This window comes from Limulus polyphemus, unplaced genomic scaffold (genome assembly GCF_000517525.1).
Source record: "Limulus polyphemus unplaced genomic scaffold, Limulus_polyphemus-2.1.2 Scaffold1013, whole genome shotgun sequence".
Classification (NCBI taxonomy): domain Eukaryota; kingdom Metazoa; phylum Arthropoda; class Merostomata; order Xiphosura; family Limulidae; genus Limulus; species Limulus polyphemus.
In genome coordinates, this window is record NW_013666623.1 from 269,737 (window position 1) to 286,557 (window position 16,821).

Sequence of the window (16,821 nt, forward strand, 5' to 3'; positions counted from 1 at the left end):
GTAACTTAAAGTGAAGTAATCGTGGTTTTCATCTCGTCTACGTCTGAAATCGGCAATACAATGAATTCAAAGTCTCACTTGCTAGTAACAAACTCGTCAAAAATGACGAATGATAGCGAATTGTACAATAACTCTAACCAGCTTTCTTCAGTAGGCATTGAAGAAAAAGTCTGTTTAATCCTATTGTACAGCATTATTTTAATGCTGGCTATTATAGGAAACATGCTTGTTATCATCACCCTTGCAGTTAACAAGAGAATGAGAACAGTGACCAACGTGTTCCTGATGAATCTGGCTATCAGTGATCTGCTACTTGGAGTTTTCTGTATGCCTTTCACTTTAGCTGGTGCACTACTTCGAGAGTTTGTTTTTGGTGAAGCTATGTGTCGCATGATTCCATACTTTCAAGGTAATTCACTTTTGGTATTTATGTGATATAATAGGATCTATATCATAAAATATCTTAGTTTCAAGTAGTATATTTTTCAGTTTCGACATTAAATTTATTAATCGAAGGGTGAACTGTACACGTTTAAAAATGCATAACCATGTATTTAAGATGGGCTTATAACTTTAATAATAATCATTGAATGTAAAATTGTGTGAATAAATTATTATATATTCTTATTTTATCGGAATATCTTATCTGCATACCAACTTCCGCAAGAGTAAAAACTTCGCTAAAGGCCTAAATATACTACTCAAAACAGTTAAACAATAATCTTATATTTATCGTATTATACTTATGACAGAGTAAAATCATTGCTATGAAATAATAACAGTTCTCCCTTGGGTAATTTTTAAGTAAATCAAACACCTGATAATCAGTCATGAGATTTAAATGTATGTAATTGGTTATTCATCCTTCGTAAACAAGCATTTGAAGATGCGGGTTTATATCTTTACACTTCGTAACGTTTTACATCACATGACTGATTTTTAATTGTCTGATTTGCATAAAAATTAACTGAGAGGTAATTAAAATGATTTTTATCATAGCTATATTACAAGTGTCGACCATCCTTCTATTGTTTCGAGTAGTGTATTTATCTTGCCTGGTATGAAAAAAATCGGCACACTTTTAGAAATTAATATTTCATCTTGGAATCGGCAATGGAATTTCATAAATCAGACAGTTCTACATAAAAATGTTGGTAGGAAAATAAGATATTCGGGCAAGAAAAGTAGACAGAGTAATTCATTCCCATATTTTTCGTATTCGAAAACTTAGAGTTAAGATGTGAAGTGTTCAAAGGAAAATAAGATATTCGGGCAAGAAAAGTAGACAGAGTAATTCATTCCCATAGTTTTCGTATTCGAAAACTTAGAGTTAAGATGTTGTGAAGTGTTCAAAATTTAGAGATGCTTTTTCCAGTATAGCATTAATATGAAAGAGAAGAGCTGGTGTGATATAAGAGTAAAGAAAATTTTCAAAAATAAAAAATTGAAAAGAAATAATCAAACTACTCATTTTCTACTCGTACATCTCTCAGTTAATTGTATATTAATTTTACTTTTCTGAATGTCAATTTTTAACACATTTGAGCTGTAAACCTCACAGATCTCTCGTTCTTTATTGATTCCTACACACAAAATCACACATACACTAGTAAGTTAAGTTAGCCACATTACGTTTAGCACACGAGTACGCATTTCTGTTTAATACATGCGAGTATGTTTCAACCTAACCACATGACGTTCATACACATGTACATGCGTTCTCAATTTAATTCAGTTAAGTCAAGTTTAAGTCATGCGCATTACTAAAACTTATTACATGGGCAGACACTTATGATATAATTTAGTTTAACCCTATATACTAAATTATACACACGCAATTATTTCCAGTATGATTTACATAATCTCGACAAATGTAATATTTGTAGATATGTTTCACGACAAAGTATTCTAGCCTTCCTAAATTTAACTCGCGTTCGTGTGTTTTCACCTCACTCCGACCTAGCCAATATCATGTGTAACACATGTGAGATTTTCTCTAGTTACACTCGAAGTTATATGGCAATTGAAATCCTAGAATGAGAAAAAATATTCATTAAACCATGCAAGTATCAGGATCCTTGCTTGAAACTAGAGTTTGTAGTTTTCAGTCATTTGTTAGTTACTAGGGATTTGAGAAACGTCATAAAATACAGGTAATTTATTATCTTGTATTTAATATCGTATATCTACTTAGTAATATAAAACAAAAAGGATGACTTATGAAACTGACGCCAAATTTAAACACAAGGGTTACATTTTACTAGAAATCATCTATCGACCTTACAACTTTTTTATATTTTAACTACCACAGACATAAAACTGTTGAAATATAAAAGTTGATAACTTATCAAAACACAGTAAAGAATATGTACCTGGCCAGGACTTGAACCAAATTTTAATTAATAATACAATACATAAATACAGGTTAATAAATATTTCAATAAGTAAAGAAATTGGGGGAAAAAAGAACCATACAAATAAAAAAAACTAATTTCAAAATAACGATATTCCGTAATTATACTACAGAATCACTAACAACATCGAGTAATAATCAGCAATAATACTGTTCAGCTGTATCTTGTGAACTAAATTTTTAAAGCCCAATGTCGGGTTTTTATTCATTTGTTAGATCACGAGATTACAAATCATGTGGCTGTTATTTACATAATCCTGTGCAAAATATCTGTACATAACTTACATACTCTTGTGCAACATTAATGATATCTGTACGTCACTGCGAGGGGAAACTACCTCATAGTACCTGCATATTTTCTCAAAATAAACGTGATCATCGGAAGGTGAATTAGCGTTTTAATTGTAACTAAACTTTATAGATAAACTAAGCGATAGAAGGAAATAATAGATGAATATTAAACAAAACCATAACCAAATAAAAACAGAATTCACTATCTCACAAGATGAAAGGTAGCCACTCAACAACACTCATCGCCAACTAGTGGCCTATTCTAGTCTAAACGAATAGTGAGATTTTATAGCCACTCTTACAACGTGCATATGGTTCCAAAGCGCAGGGCACTTTTTTGTGCTAAAGGGATGCAAACGTGGGCCCTTAAATACACTGTCCAGCACACTAATCCTGGGCCAAGCTCGAATACATTAACCTTATAAAGTTAATAAATAAATTGTAAATTATAAGAAAGTTGTGTTTGAACTAGATCACAATATTATGTCTTTCATAACTGGAATTCTATTTCCTTCATGTTTACAGTTTCAGTTTTCACAAAAATATAATGAAAAGCTAGAAAAGCGGTCCATATTATTACATAATTGCAGGTGATCCTCTTACAGCTAATTTTAAAGAGAAAAGTGTTAACATGTAGTGATATTTCTATACTTAACAAGTTTTGATACCAATTTAATGGGTAGGTAAGTTAAATAATTCAAAAAGTACTTTACTGTGTGTGTGTGTGTGTGTTTGTTAATTGTAGCTCTTTTGGTAAGACCACTTATTCTCCCTCCACACACACATTTCATTCATCAGGGCTCGAACCCTGGGACCATTATTCATTCGTACATAACAAATTATGAGATAAATTAAAAAAAAATGAGTTTGTAAACAAGAAGATGAGTCCTGTTTGTAAGAGGAAGAGGGAAAAAGTGTAATGACCAAATAAACAACTTGGATGTTTTTAAACTCCTCTTATAGCAATAAATAATGTGCTAAATCTTTGAAAACTCCGTTGTTAAAATGCTTATTTTACTCACTGTGTGACATTCTAGGAAGATTACTGATAAGATTTCTTAGCTTATAGCATCAGGTTTGATAATTTTAATTTTCTATACTGTAAGTAGTGGCTCACACATCGTTGAATATTGAATCCGATCTTGTTAACATTCATGAAAACGACAGAACTCTGTAACGTTCTTTAGGGACGAAAATATTGTTATTCGTTCCGAAATTTTTCATTCTATATCAAATGCTACGAACTGTTTCGAGTTTCCTGAAAAAATAATAAAAACATTTTTCCATATATGTGAATAATGAATAATTTTTAAAAGCCTTGCTAACTTATCTTACTTAAATGAATTGAATTTAAATAATTTTAATACTTCCCTCTTCCTGAACAGGTACTAAAAGATGGGGGAATCTGGTGTCAATATTCTTGTGCATATTTAGTAGCTTGTTGTATGAAATTGCAGACTGTTTTGTTCTCTTGTGTTAAAGTATAAATAAATGCCCCTTTTTATGGTCCCTCTATGTATTATAAAACAATGTACTTTAGCGTCTGAAGTAAAACAAAATTATACGACACTGTTCTTTTAAATGAAGGTTTCTGTTCGTCATAGTTGAAATACATCTTTTGAATGTTATCCTCTTTCAGCAAAGGTGCTGCTGATGCTGCTCACGGCAAGTCCAGATTTAAATAAAATGAAGAAATTAGTTCATGGTAGGAAAAATGAGAACTGGTGAGATAAAATAACGCAATTAAATACTACGATAAAAATAGATGAACATAATTACATTCAGAAACATTATATTTCTAAGTAAGAATGTAAAAATAATGAACTGGATACATCACATCAATAGTTTAACACTAGATAAATCACATTAATATCTTCCTAGAATTAATTATGAATTTTCGTTCCCCAGGGTTAGAGTGTTTAATTACGCAAAAAATATTTCGTTTTCTGTTTGATATAAGAATAACGTTTTTATTTAAACTGAAGTCGTTAATAAGAATTAAATAAGTACTCATATGTAATACACACCCAATCTAAAAATGCACAAATAGACATAAGTGCTTTCCTTCGTTTTGTTTCGTAAACTTCAAAGTATACAGTCGAAGAAACATAAATTCTTTGAAATTTTAAGAAACTGTACAGCCAAATAGTGAGCATTGACAGTTTGTGTCTTATTAAACACTGCTCCATTATTTGTATTTCGGATATTTCTTGAGCTCGGTAGGTGAAATATTTTATCATACTGAGCTAAAACCTTCTCACAATCATCTGGATTTTCAGTGATTATTATTTATTAATTAAGAGTCGAATTTACTGGAATAAGTTAACTTTCAGTAGACAATGAGATAAAAAATATATTAAAATTTTCACAATCAGCTTAGGCCTTAGCGAATTTGTTTGCTAGTGCCAAAGTAATTTTTATCACCAAAGTGTTTGTTTGCTGTTATACCAAAAGCTGCACGGAGAGCTATTGGTGTTGTGACAACCGCAAGAGTCAAACTCCGAGTCATTTTAGTATTATAAGCCTTCAAGCTTACTAATAGATACTATTGAGTCCCCGTGGAGTACCGTTCAAATTACAGTCTCTGGTATTTTAATGATTAAAACATTACTGTTGAAAAAAAAAGAAATATACATTTATCTATCAGAGTTTTTGTTTCTCTGAAGAAAACCTCATTATCAAGCTTCCTACTCTACGTTTCCGTCTTTGATTCCAGCAGTTGACGAACCCTGTGAAGTATATATACGTTTTACTGTCATTATTAGCAATCTATACTTATTCATAATATACCTTTTATATAGGTGCAAGAAGATACTTTGAATCCTTAATACATTTAATCTGTGAGAAGGTTTTATTTTAATACTGCTGTATAGTTGATTACTTGTAAACCAACGGATTAAAAATGGAATAAGGAACAACAGGACGTCCGAAAACTCAACATGGATACAAACAGTTGCTGTCTCCGTGTGACTGTGTAATTGGATATTTTATAAGGCCAATTTTCTTATCATCAAGGTTCGACTGACCATTTAAAGATAGAGATAGAGCTAGACTGGACAAACTAGAGAGATGACACAACATCTGGTTAATAGTAAACTTTTGACTATAAAGGAAGACCATTAAATCTAAGAAACATTTTCAAATGATGTAGTTCTCTAAGCAAAAGTACCATAGGTATGTTCAGTAGAGGTTTTGAAATATGAGCGTAAGAAATATTTTTTATTATAATTCTTGGGCGTTGGAATGTGCAAATAACGTGTTCTTATCTTTAAGAATTACCTAATAATTCTAATTTTTTGCAGTCATTCCTTTCGAATTTAACAGTATATAATATTGGTTATTAAGCTTTGTTGCCCAACAGCTAAGTGGCTTTCGAGGAGAAAAGCTAAGCATATTCTAATCTATATATATAAAGCACAAAAATATGTGTGTCTATCTGTTTGTTCGTTATCTAACTACTTCTAGGTCGCTGATCCAATCTCAAACAAACTCTGTGGGATGATAGTTTGGAACAAGAGGCATGTCAATGGAGGTTAATAACCCTTCAATCCCCATTATTGCTGCTACTGATCATTTATTATATTTGACGTAAGATGACGTTAACTACATTCATAGATGGTGCCACATCTTACACAAAATTTATTACATTTTCTACAACACAATATACACAAAGTGTGGGAAGAGGGCCTCATAGAGTGCGCTAGCACTCTCTATGGAAAAATGCAATGAAAAATATGGCCCCTACTATTGCAATAATGCATAAACTCAGCTGAAGTTTCTACTCCAACAGCCACAATAAGGCTGATATAAAGAGTCGCTTCTTGAGTTATACCCATTTCCTACTTTGACCCGTGACATTTCAACTTCGAACTATAAGACACTTCTGCGGCCAATGACCTTCAATTAATTAATCACGTTAAACACTGCGGAAGAACTTAAGAGCTGGATGTTGAAAGCGGGTAACAGAAAGCATCCCTACCGCCACGACTTTGGCTGCTACCTCTTAATACAAAGTCACCCTGACCATCGCACAGTGTATACCATGTTTTAAGGATATACATATTGAGTTATTAAAGCTTATAGAAAACGTTTGGTGGGGTAATAATGGATACTGTAATAATATGTTATGTTATAAATAAATTTTGTTGTGTTGTATTGTAACATCCGCCCCACAGACAGCTTGTTATATATATAATTAATAATGTTATGTGTTTCGCAAAAGTCGTATGTACAAGAGCCTAAAGTAAGATTTGTTTCCTCTATACAGATATTTGGGAATGTTATACCTTTTACAATAGTTCTCTGTATTGATGACTTTCGAAATTTATTGTTTAATATTTCTAATTTGGGACGAAAGTATATAATTTTTATTCTTATTCTTTGTATGACTGTCTAATCTCTACACAAAACTGATAATTTTCAAATTTTTGACTTAAACCCTTAAGAACATGAAAAGTTTTAAATGCATTTGGCAAGTGGCAATCACTACAGTTTACAGATAAATTGTATTTACATGTAAAATGATTACTACTGAATAAACTGTGGACCTCAACGTTGGTAAAAATTGTTTTGTAAAATCTTCGTCGTTTTTTAGACGCTTGATAATTTCTATATTCAAATATTTACAAAATTACATTAAGGATTATGTTAAAAACCTGTTTAAATATGGGAAGCCTCCCCAAGTAGTTCATTCAGCGATACGTCTGAAGGCTAGTAATGCTAAATAGCAGCTTTGCATACCCATTGTGGGCACATCCCAGATAGCCCAAATAAAACAAACAAATGTGGGAAATTTTTTAGGATCTGGTAAAATCTGAGAGTAAAGTTTGGTGTTGAATCTAGATGACGTGCAAAGGATCCACGTGTGATTTTTTTGCAACACTGAACATTGTAATAATAAAGGCAAGAAGTTATGGTGATACTGACTATTGTTTTTTTTTCTAACTCTTAAACATTCTTCTAACGGTTCACATGAAAAACTAGCTTCATGAGCGTTAACAAACTTCTTAACGATGGTTGAGAACCACACTGCCACCATGGTAACCTTAGTTGGATTTCTGATCAATTGAGATTCTCCTCTATCTTTTATCTACACCACTGACATGTTGCTGCAACATCTGTTTCCCCACTCAGCACATGGATGAATGGTTTAGTAATACTTGGGATCGATACTTTTCACATCTTATGTGGAACTCCATGCGTTCTTGTGATAAAAACTTTACTCTTTTCGATCAGAAAGTTTCTGATCAGAATTTGGGCATTTTTCTTGCCACAGGAAAGTTAAGAAAGAATTTCATCAAATTGGCTAAAATTTCGCCAACTTGTGGAGTAAAAATGAAGCATTTTAAAGAAAGCAAAAAAAAATCCCTTCAAAGTTCGTTTTAAGATAAGAAGTTATTTTGTCTTCAGACAGTATTTTCTCTAAGAAAAAAGGTGTCCAACATTTTGTTTCATCAGCTTTTCATAGATAACAATAACATGAAGCTGAACATCTTAAGTATTTGAACCATAAGACTCAACATACACGTAAGTAACAAGGTCGCTGTTCGGCAGCAAAGGCACTGAAATGTTTTAACATTGGAGAAGGTTTCATTTTCTAGATAACGAGTAAACACTAAAGAATATAGTTGTTTTGAGCTTCCTTCTAATTTCACAATTTACCCGTGTTTTCCTCTTCGTTCGTGCTGTGTTGATAGCAGTTAGTATTTTGATCCCTATTTGGTGAAAGGTTCAAGAGAAGAAGCTACAATTTATTATATTGTGATTTAAGTACATATACATATATATACGCAAGTAAAGATATTCCTATTTTAAGAATTTTGTTATATTATACTTGAAATATTTTACATTTCAACTCTTCCTGGTGAAGATATGTCATGAATATGTGATCTGTCAGTTTTTACCAGGGTTCTATTTTAATTTTCGACTAAGTTTGAGAAGTCTTCTAAATGTTTTTTTTTAAATTGTTAAATGGAGTTCTTAACAACTGAATTGATTTTTATTCAGATTATGCAAATAAATGTATAATTATAGAAGAAAGAGCATTAATAAAAGCTATAGCACAAAATCTGATCAGTAAAGTCGAAATTTTAAAACCACTTTTGGTCTCTAGTCTCTTTTTAACTTTGATCAGATCACCTTTGTCATATAGCAGATATGCTTGGTTGACGTATTGTTACATTCTTCTTTACACACTTAAGTTCTTATAACTGTTAGACATTCTAATGTGAAAACACTACGTATTTATAAATATTCTTCGAAAACTTCTATCTTTCGAAAGAAACGTGTAATACCTATATTGCAACATTCCACCAGGTGTAAAAAGAGCAAAATGTTTCTTTCAATTAAAAATACAATTATTTAAAGACTGTGTTTTTTGTTCAACTTGGAGCATGATGGTAAGTAAAACAAAATACGCAGTCTAGCTAGCTAATCAATGAATATTTGCTGTAACGTTCTCATCAGTGCTAAAAGTGTAGCTTCCAGTTTAGCCTCCAATGTTGATTTCATTCCTTTAAGTTGCATACTCAATCGCTAAGGTGTTTTTGATTAGATATTATTACGTTTTATTAGAACACACCAACAAACCACAGCAAGTAGGAAAGTGACACGCGATAGTAGTCAACATTAGCTTTAGGATTGCAACCCTATTATTGAAAACAAACATATACTTTACAGAAAAAAATAGATTCTTTAAAATATACGGTGGTATTTTTTCCTTGGAATCTATATTGATAATTTCTTGTCATTACCCGCAGGCACTCGGTACAGCCGTATCAATCATCATTACTTACGCTAACTGCTTAAGCTAATATCACGTGATGCTAAACGCTCTTTAATTAGGAAAATTTCATAAAATTTAGTAAATGTGTCTTGACCTATTATTTGATTTTGTTAAAGTTACGTTGCTTGGTATTTCAATCTATTATTTGGACCACATCACTGATCAGGCAGCTCTCCTCACCTACCAAAAGTACTATCTGATCAGGCAGCTATCCTCATCTGTCAAAAGTACTAAGTGATCAGTCAGCTTTCCTCACCATCCAAAAGTACTAACTCACCAGGCAACTCTCCTCACCAACCAAACGTACTATCTAATCAGGCAGCTCTCTTCACCTGCCAGAACTACCAACTGATTACCTTACTTGTGAGTGATTGATGAATTTCAAACATAATTTTCATGAGAAACTTTCACCGTGGATTTGTGATAATTAATTTGTTAGTCTGATGTGCCTATTCCAAGGCTGAATTAACTGTTACTTACTTATATTTAATGAAATATGTTATTCAAAAAAATGAACTGCTTAATCAATAGACTAACAGATTGCCTGTTTCTACCATCTTCAAGCAGAGCCTTAATGTCAGCACTTGAAGATGAAGAAATAAACTGTTTAAGAAAGGCTAAGATTCTTAGTTGTCTACACAAATGCGCTAGATAATGATTTGCATTATCGCGGAACATCATAAAATTATTGTGGTTAACATAAAGAAACATCAAATGATCAATGCGACTATACCATGCTCTGAAAATTCAATTGTAATTCAGTCTTGACATATTAGTTTAATATCGTCCGTTCTCGAATAAATTTCAGCTAACATAATTTACTAAAGTAAACTCACTACTTTAATACTTTTCTATTGATTTGTCATTTGATGTATATAATTCGATATTTTCGTTTGGAATAATACACTTTTTGATTATCGATTCAAGTGTATGGAATCATCTTCAATGACTTGAACGCTTTCTAGAAAATTATAAATCGGTGTAACTACTAGGACTTAGAATGTGAATGCGTTTTATTGTACACATTTAAATCTTTGCGTTATTTCATAGTCAAAATGATACTTAATGGTATAATGTCATTTGGAATAGTGGTATTTTCACAATTAACTTTTGAATGAATATCTATCGTGCTGAAATTTATCTCATATCTAGAAAATAATTACTAATCTGGTTTTATGAGCTATAACATGTTTTTCGGATATATAAATATGCAAAACAAAACACAATAAAACAGTTTTGATGTTCCAATAAACAGATACACTTTGTTGACTAAATATGTTCACTGTGGTAGTAAGTAGTGTGTGGTATACATATATCATATATCCCGTTCTCTTATAATTCTTATGATTAAGTTAGTAACAAAACTTTTTAAAATTTGTGTTGGACATAATATTACAAGTCACTGTCAAAGAGTCATTTCACTTAGCTTATTATCACGATCATTATTCCCTGCAAAAATACACCACAGTCAACACTCGATTGCTCGAGTCAAATTTCTGAAAATGACAAAAGTCATGTGTGACATTACCTCTTTGTGAGAACTTAGTGAAAGGTAGTAATATCTTATCATGGAGAAGTGTTATTATAACGTTCATTATGCCGTGTGTAAGACTCTTATTTGACTGTCACATAGAATGGAAAATACAACTAAAGACTAGAATTTCATGAAATTCAGCTATACAGAGAAGGTGAATTGCGTAAGAAGTCTCCGCATTTTTAGAGATTTATATCAACCTCAGAAGAGTCAAAATATTCTCGTTCTAAGCCTTTGATCGTATGGTTAACGTTGTGTTTCTGCTGATCGTGTAATTCATTTCCTTGTTTCAGCCATCTAAAATTAAGTTAGTTAGTTTTGAGTTTGTCTTAAAGCAAAGTTTTGTTTCCATTAAATACAACAATACAGACACCTTTATTTATTCATTAATTTTCTGTTTTTACAGATCATATCACTCATGACGAACATATTTTGTTTTCGTAGCGAGTTTGTCCATACAATGTTTGTCTCTTCACACCGAGACTTTCTTTCTTATTCAGTCCGTGAGAAATAAGTACACTTGTTCTTAATTATACAAGGTCATAAATTCTCTAAACCTGGCGTGGCCTAGTATATTGGGTTGCAGATCGTCGGGTCTAAAGCGTTTTATAAAAATGCAGGTATATCCTGTTATTCCATTCAAAACAGTTGAACAAAGCCCTTGTGGCAACGAATGTTGCTGGCTCGATGCTCTCATTTTTGTTAGCTATTCAAAATTATAGATGACTGTAACTGAATCCTAGGAGTCTTTCAAGAGGCCATTTAGCCCACCTCCAGGTTGAAAATACCAATTTTTCGAACCTTTATTATTGTGACGATCAAGTGACTATGAGTTTATTGGAATGCCAAAAGTGAAGCATAAGCATTTTGTATGTTTTCTTGATGTGCTAGCAGCCACTTTCAAGCTAAACACTAATTAAATTTATATGTAGTATATTTGTCGAAAAAATCCGAACAGCTAACTTATAAACATGTTGTTCTTATAGGCGTAACGCTACAATTACGATCAAAGAGTCATTTCATTTAGCCTTGTGTCAGTGTCATTATGTCTTTTAAAAATTCACCAAAGTCAACAATCTCGATTGTTCGAGTTAATATTTTTAAGAACGTCCATACAAACTTTCTTTCAACTGATGAGTTTGATCACATCTTTCATATTAGGACTTTAGTTGGAAAACGAAATTATATTTAAGTTGGTAATTCATAAGCAAGCTGATCATTTATAAAATGAGAGTCAGGCGGCTTTCTGTTGAGGTTACACTTGCCGAAGTATATGCTGCCATCTAGAATTCGTGATGTCACTAAGCAATAATTCATTTTTAAGCTTTTCTGAATAATAGCCAACATTTACATTCTTAATTTTATTCACATGTGTAACAACATTTAAACATGAGATAAAATGTTGCAAACTAGTCCCCACTTACTATTAGTGTAGAAAAAAGTGTTTCTCGGTTTATTTATTAAACGTGTAATCAAGCGGAATGATACAAGTCAAGAAACCTCACAGAAACGTAATATGTATACAAATTGGTTACGTAAGCCTTCCTCAGTCATGTTACTGTTCAACTTTCCCAGGAAGGTAAACATGCGTTTCTCACTGCTAGAATTTCAACACCGTTAAAAATCAATCACTCTTGTATCCTACTCACACGCCCATTTGAATCGAGAAGCACGTAGACAAAGTTCTTTAAAGAAATAAGACCGTCATCTATATTCAAATCTTACTTTGCTTTGACGTAAATCTTGAACTTTAGAATGTGGAACTAAAGAAATCACGAAAAAGAAAACATTAAATAACTCAGACAGTTATTCAGAAACAAATGAAAAAGCTCCGCTTAATTTTTCTAATTATTTTTAAATTCCTTAGAAAAAAAGGAAGACTCAAAACTAATTGAAACAAAACCAAAGCTTTCAAAGAAGCTTTCAATATGACTAGCACCATTAATAATTGCACATTGGAGCCAAAACAAGTTATTTAAAACCGTTTTCATATGAAACTTTATGAGTAATAAACTGAGAGAGATGTTCTATTTCTACGTGTTGTGTCTTCCACAGAAAACAAAAATTCCAATTTTTATAAGCATTTTATTTCTAGTGTGGCCTTCGCTGGTTTTTGTTTTTTGGTATTTTCAAACCGAATAACACCTTATGCGATACATGGGCTAAATGACCAGGTCAGATACACCAAGAGTACGGCATAACCATTCTTAATTTAGAACAGGTGACTAAAAAATGCAGTTATTTTACCTATCGTTAGCTCAAAAGGTTTCTTTTCTTATTTGACTCAGTTTTCGTGACTTTAATTCTACTGTTCTATTTATTGAAAAAGTATGTCTCCACAAATTTGGAAATTTACTTGTCTTAGGCTTCTTAATTACTATGAACTAACCATTTTTACATTTTAGATTTTTCATTGCTTTTTTCTGTTGTTTTTCGAACTACGCTGACGAAAACACCATGAAAACAAATAAGTGTATTTTTTAGCATGCAATATTGAAATAATTTCGTGATATTTAACGCTGTGATATTGTCAAAAATGCAAAGAAAAAGTAAGGCTAGGCATGGCCTAACGGTTTGTCTACTGAGTGGTGTGGGGGAAAATCCTAGGTTCGAACCGTGGAATGCATGCTGAACACACTCTGAAATTTGAGCGAGGAGGCGTTATAACTGTAACACTCAGTCTCGTTATTCAATTAAGATTAACCACATAGGGGACAGGCACAGCTGATTAGCTGTTCCGTCATTATTTACATATCTGAGTCAATTTTGTAATTGTTTTAAGACTGAAATACAAACCTTATGATGGTAAATTACTTAATGATTTGTGGTTAAATTGTGGTGTTTGTAAGAGAGATCGTTATCGCCATTGAAAAGTTTGTGTAAATTTGTATAAAGCACGAAGTCTAACAGTAAAAATATCCCGTTACTATTAAGTTTAAGAAACGTGATTTGGTGTTGGTGTTGCTTTGCACGATACATCTGATATCACCTTTTGTTCTACAAGGTTATGAACTGATATATATATATATATAGGTAAAGCTTGGATGTTGATAAAAATGAATTCCGCTTTTAGTTAAACAGCGTAGTCTCAATACTCTTTTTTTAACTCTTTTGAACGAATGTAATTTCAAACTTGTAAAGAATAGCTTAGTAGAATACTAGTGTATGTAATTTCTTATGACTAGTTAGAATGAGTATAAAGTTCAAGGTTATATATTTTGCATTTTTGTTCAATTCAGCTACTGTCCCTGCATTGGAACAGAACGCAGGTGGCCTATTGTTAAGCTTTGTGTTAAAAAACAAATTGACCTACTCCGTGGCTCAGCGGTAAACCCGAGGGCTTATAACGTTAAAAATTGGTTTTTCATATCTCTCGATGGGCAGAACACAAATAGCCAGAGTGTAGTTTTGCGCTTAAAAACAACAGCAAGAAAAAAAACAACAAATAAATTAACTACTAATGTAACACATAACTAACAGTTTTTACTAATTTGTGTATTAACTAAGAGTGTTCTTTGCTTATCTAATTTTGGAATTTTGAAAAAACTAAAGTGAAAAGTTACTTAAATGCTATCTTTTTTCAGTGTTTGATTCCAACGTGAAGATACATTAAAACATCATTAATTTTTGATGCTTATTTTGATAACACATTTCAATAAACTACAGCTTCATTACACGTTTTGAATAAACAGAAATACCACATTTCCAGTCTTGTTTCTTTCTCTGTTGACTTTGTCCCATATTAGCTCGTAGTCAAATAACCAGATGAACATCCTGTTACAGACAAATTTCTACTAATTTAGGAAATAATCTTTTTTTTTCATTTTGTTTGGTTTGTTATGAATTTCGCGCAAAGCTACACGAGAGCTATCTGTGCTATCCGTCCCTAATTTAGCAGTGTAAGACTAGAGGGAAAGCAACTAGTCACAACCACCCACCGCCAACTCTTGGGCTACTCTTTTACCAACGAATAGTGGGACTGACCGTCACATAATAACGCCCCCACGGCTGAAAGGGTGAGCATGTTTGGTCGATCGGGGATTCGAACCCGCTATCCTCAGATTGCGAGTCAAGTACCCTAACCAGTTGGCCATGCCAGGCCGTTTTCGTTTAGTTCAATTCCATGTATCACATTTCGCCGTTGGTCATTTGTGAAATTAATGGTTTCTTCTGCAATATGAATGGGGATAAGTTTTGTTATGGTCGTCAGTTGACAGACGTAGTTATTAGATAGGTGGCAGTGAACAACTTGCCTGGTGAACTGGTGATAAACTGAAAGTCGCGCTCCAACGGGATTTTCTATTCCTTGTAGCTTTTCAAAGTGTGCACCATTGATATCACGACAAGTATCATAACATAATCCTTTTCTCATGTTTTTACAATGTGAATTACATCCCAATCTATTATTGTAACTAAAAAAGAAGAGATAATGATCAAAACACAAACATGACCTCGAAAAAAATCATAATAAAGGCTGGACTTATAATGGTGGTGGTGGCGAACTTTACAGTTCATATTAATTTAAACAGTTTGTTTCAAACGACTACATACAAAAACTTTCCCTCATATTTATCCCCCCATAAGGTGCCGTTTTTCACAAACAATTACTACAAAACCTTTATCCTATAAATATCACATATAAAGCATCTTATTTCACAAACGACAATATAAAAGCTTTTCTATGACATCTTGCTAACGAAACTAATTTTATTTTTGACAAACGACCTCCCTCGCTTGTAGCTTGCCTGTCTTCATATAGAGAAAAAACAGTTTGTCTCACAAAAAAAAGACAGCTTTTCCTGATAGCTGAACGACAAAATAGAACATCTCCATAACAAACCAAAACAACTTCTCTTGGCTCAACCGTAAGCTTTAGGGCTTATAACGCTTAAATTATGCATGTGATCCCTATGATGGACATAATACGCAGTTTTGTGTTTAAATAAACAAAAATGCTAATTATACAAAACCAACTTGTTCCTATAACTACAACAAAAGCAAAACTTGTTCACGTTCAAACAGTAAAAAAAGTGTTTGTTCCATTAACATCTTGTCAAGTTACTGTAAAAAAAAAGCAGTTTGCCTAGTTATTGACATTAAAAGGACTTTTTCCTTATGTTAACAACGATTTTTGTCCCTCAAAACCACAAAAACAACTTGTTCTAAACACAAAGAAACAAAGAGCATTTCTTTAAAATAAGTATTTTTCCAATAAAAAAATGTATAAACTTGTCTTCATAATTACACTAAATCTGCCTATCCCTATAATAATCGCAATAATAGCGCGTCCCGTTACCACTCAAAAGAAACACTTTGTCCTAATAAGGTCCACAATACCAGTTTTCCCCAATAATGACATCAAGAATAGTTTGTTTCCGTTAGACAACAGAAGTAGTTTCTTGCCCCTTAAAAATGGCTTGTCTTTTAACGAACTTAAAAAAGCTAGTCGCTATAGAAACTACAGAAACTGGTCCTCACAAAAACCACAAAAAGGACTTGCGCCGTGTCTCCGATCAAAAAACAGCTTCAATCTAAATGTTTGAACTTTCCTTAAATCTTCATGTAAAAGTAAGGATTAATACAATGTTTCTACATTTTCATGTAAGTATTTTTACGCTATTCCGTATAATTTTGTTGTTTCCAAATAAAACGAAGAATATTTTATTTTTATACAAGACATGAACAGATACCCATTTCTTCAATATATAAATTCCTGGAGGAATTATGTTTATAAAGGTTATACAGTTTCTATTATTCAAAGGGGTAGTATCTTTGGTCTTAACACACTAAAATAAAGAT

At 32.4% G+C, this 16,821-nt stretch overlaps 1 protein-coding gene across 1 annotated transcript in view; it reads left to right on the plus strand.

Annotated features, from left to right (window-relative positions):
* The first annotated feature begins 293 nt into the window (after positions 1 to 293).
* The window catches only part of LOC106461700 (cholecystokinin receptor-like), a 50,348-nt gene continuing 33,820 nt past the window's right edge, over positions 294 to 16,821 (plus strand). The window contains exon 1 of the mRNA XM_022388719.1: positions 294 to 409. Coding sequence (XP_022244427.1) covers positions 328 to 409 — 82 coding nt within the window. The 5' untranslated portion in view covers positions 294 to 327. The remainder of the gene's footprint in view (positions 410 to 16,821) is intronic.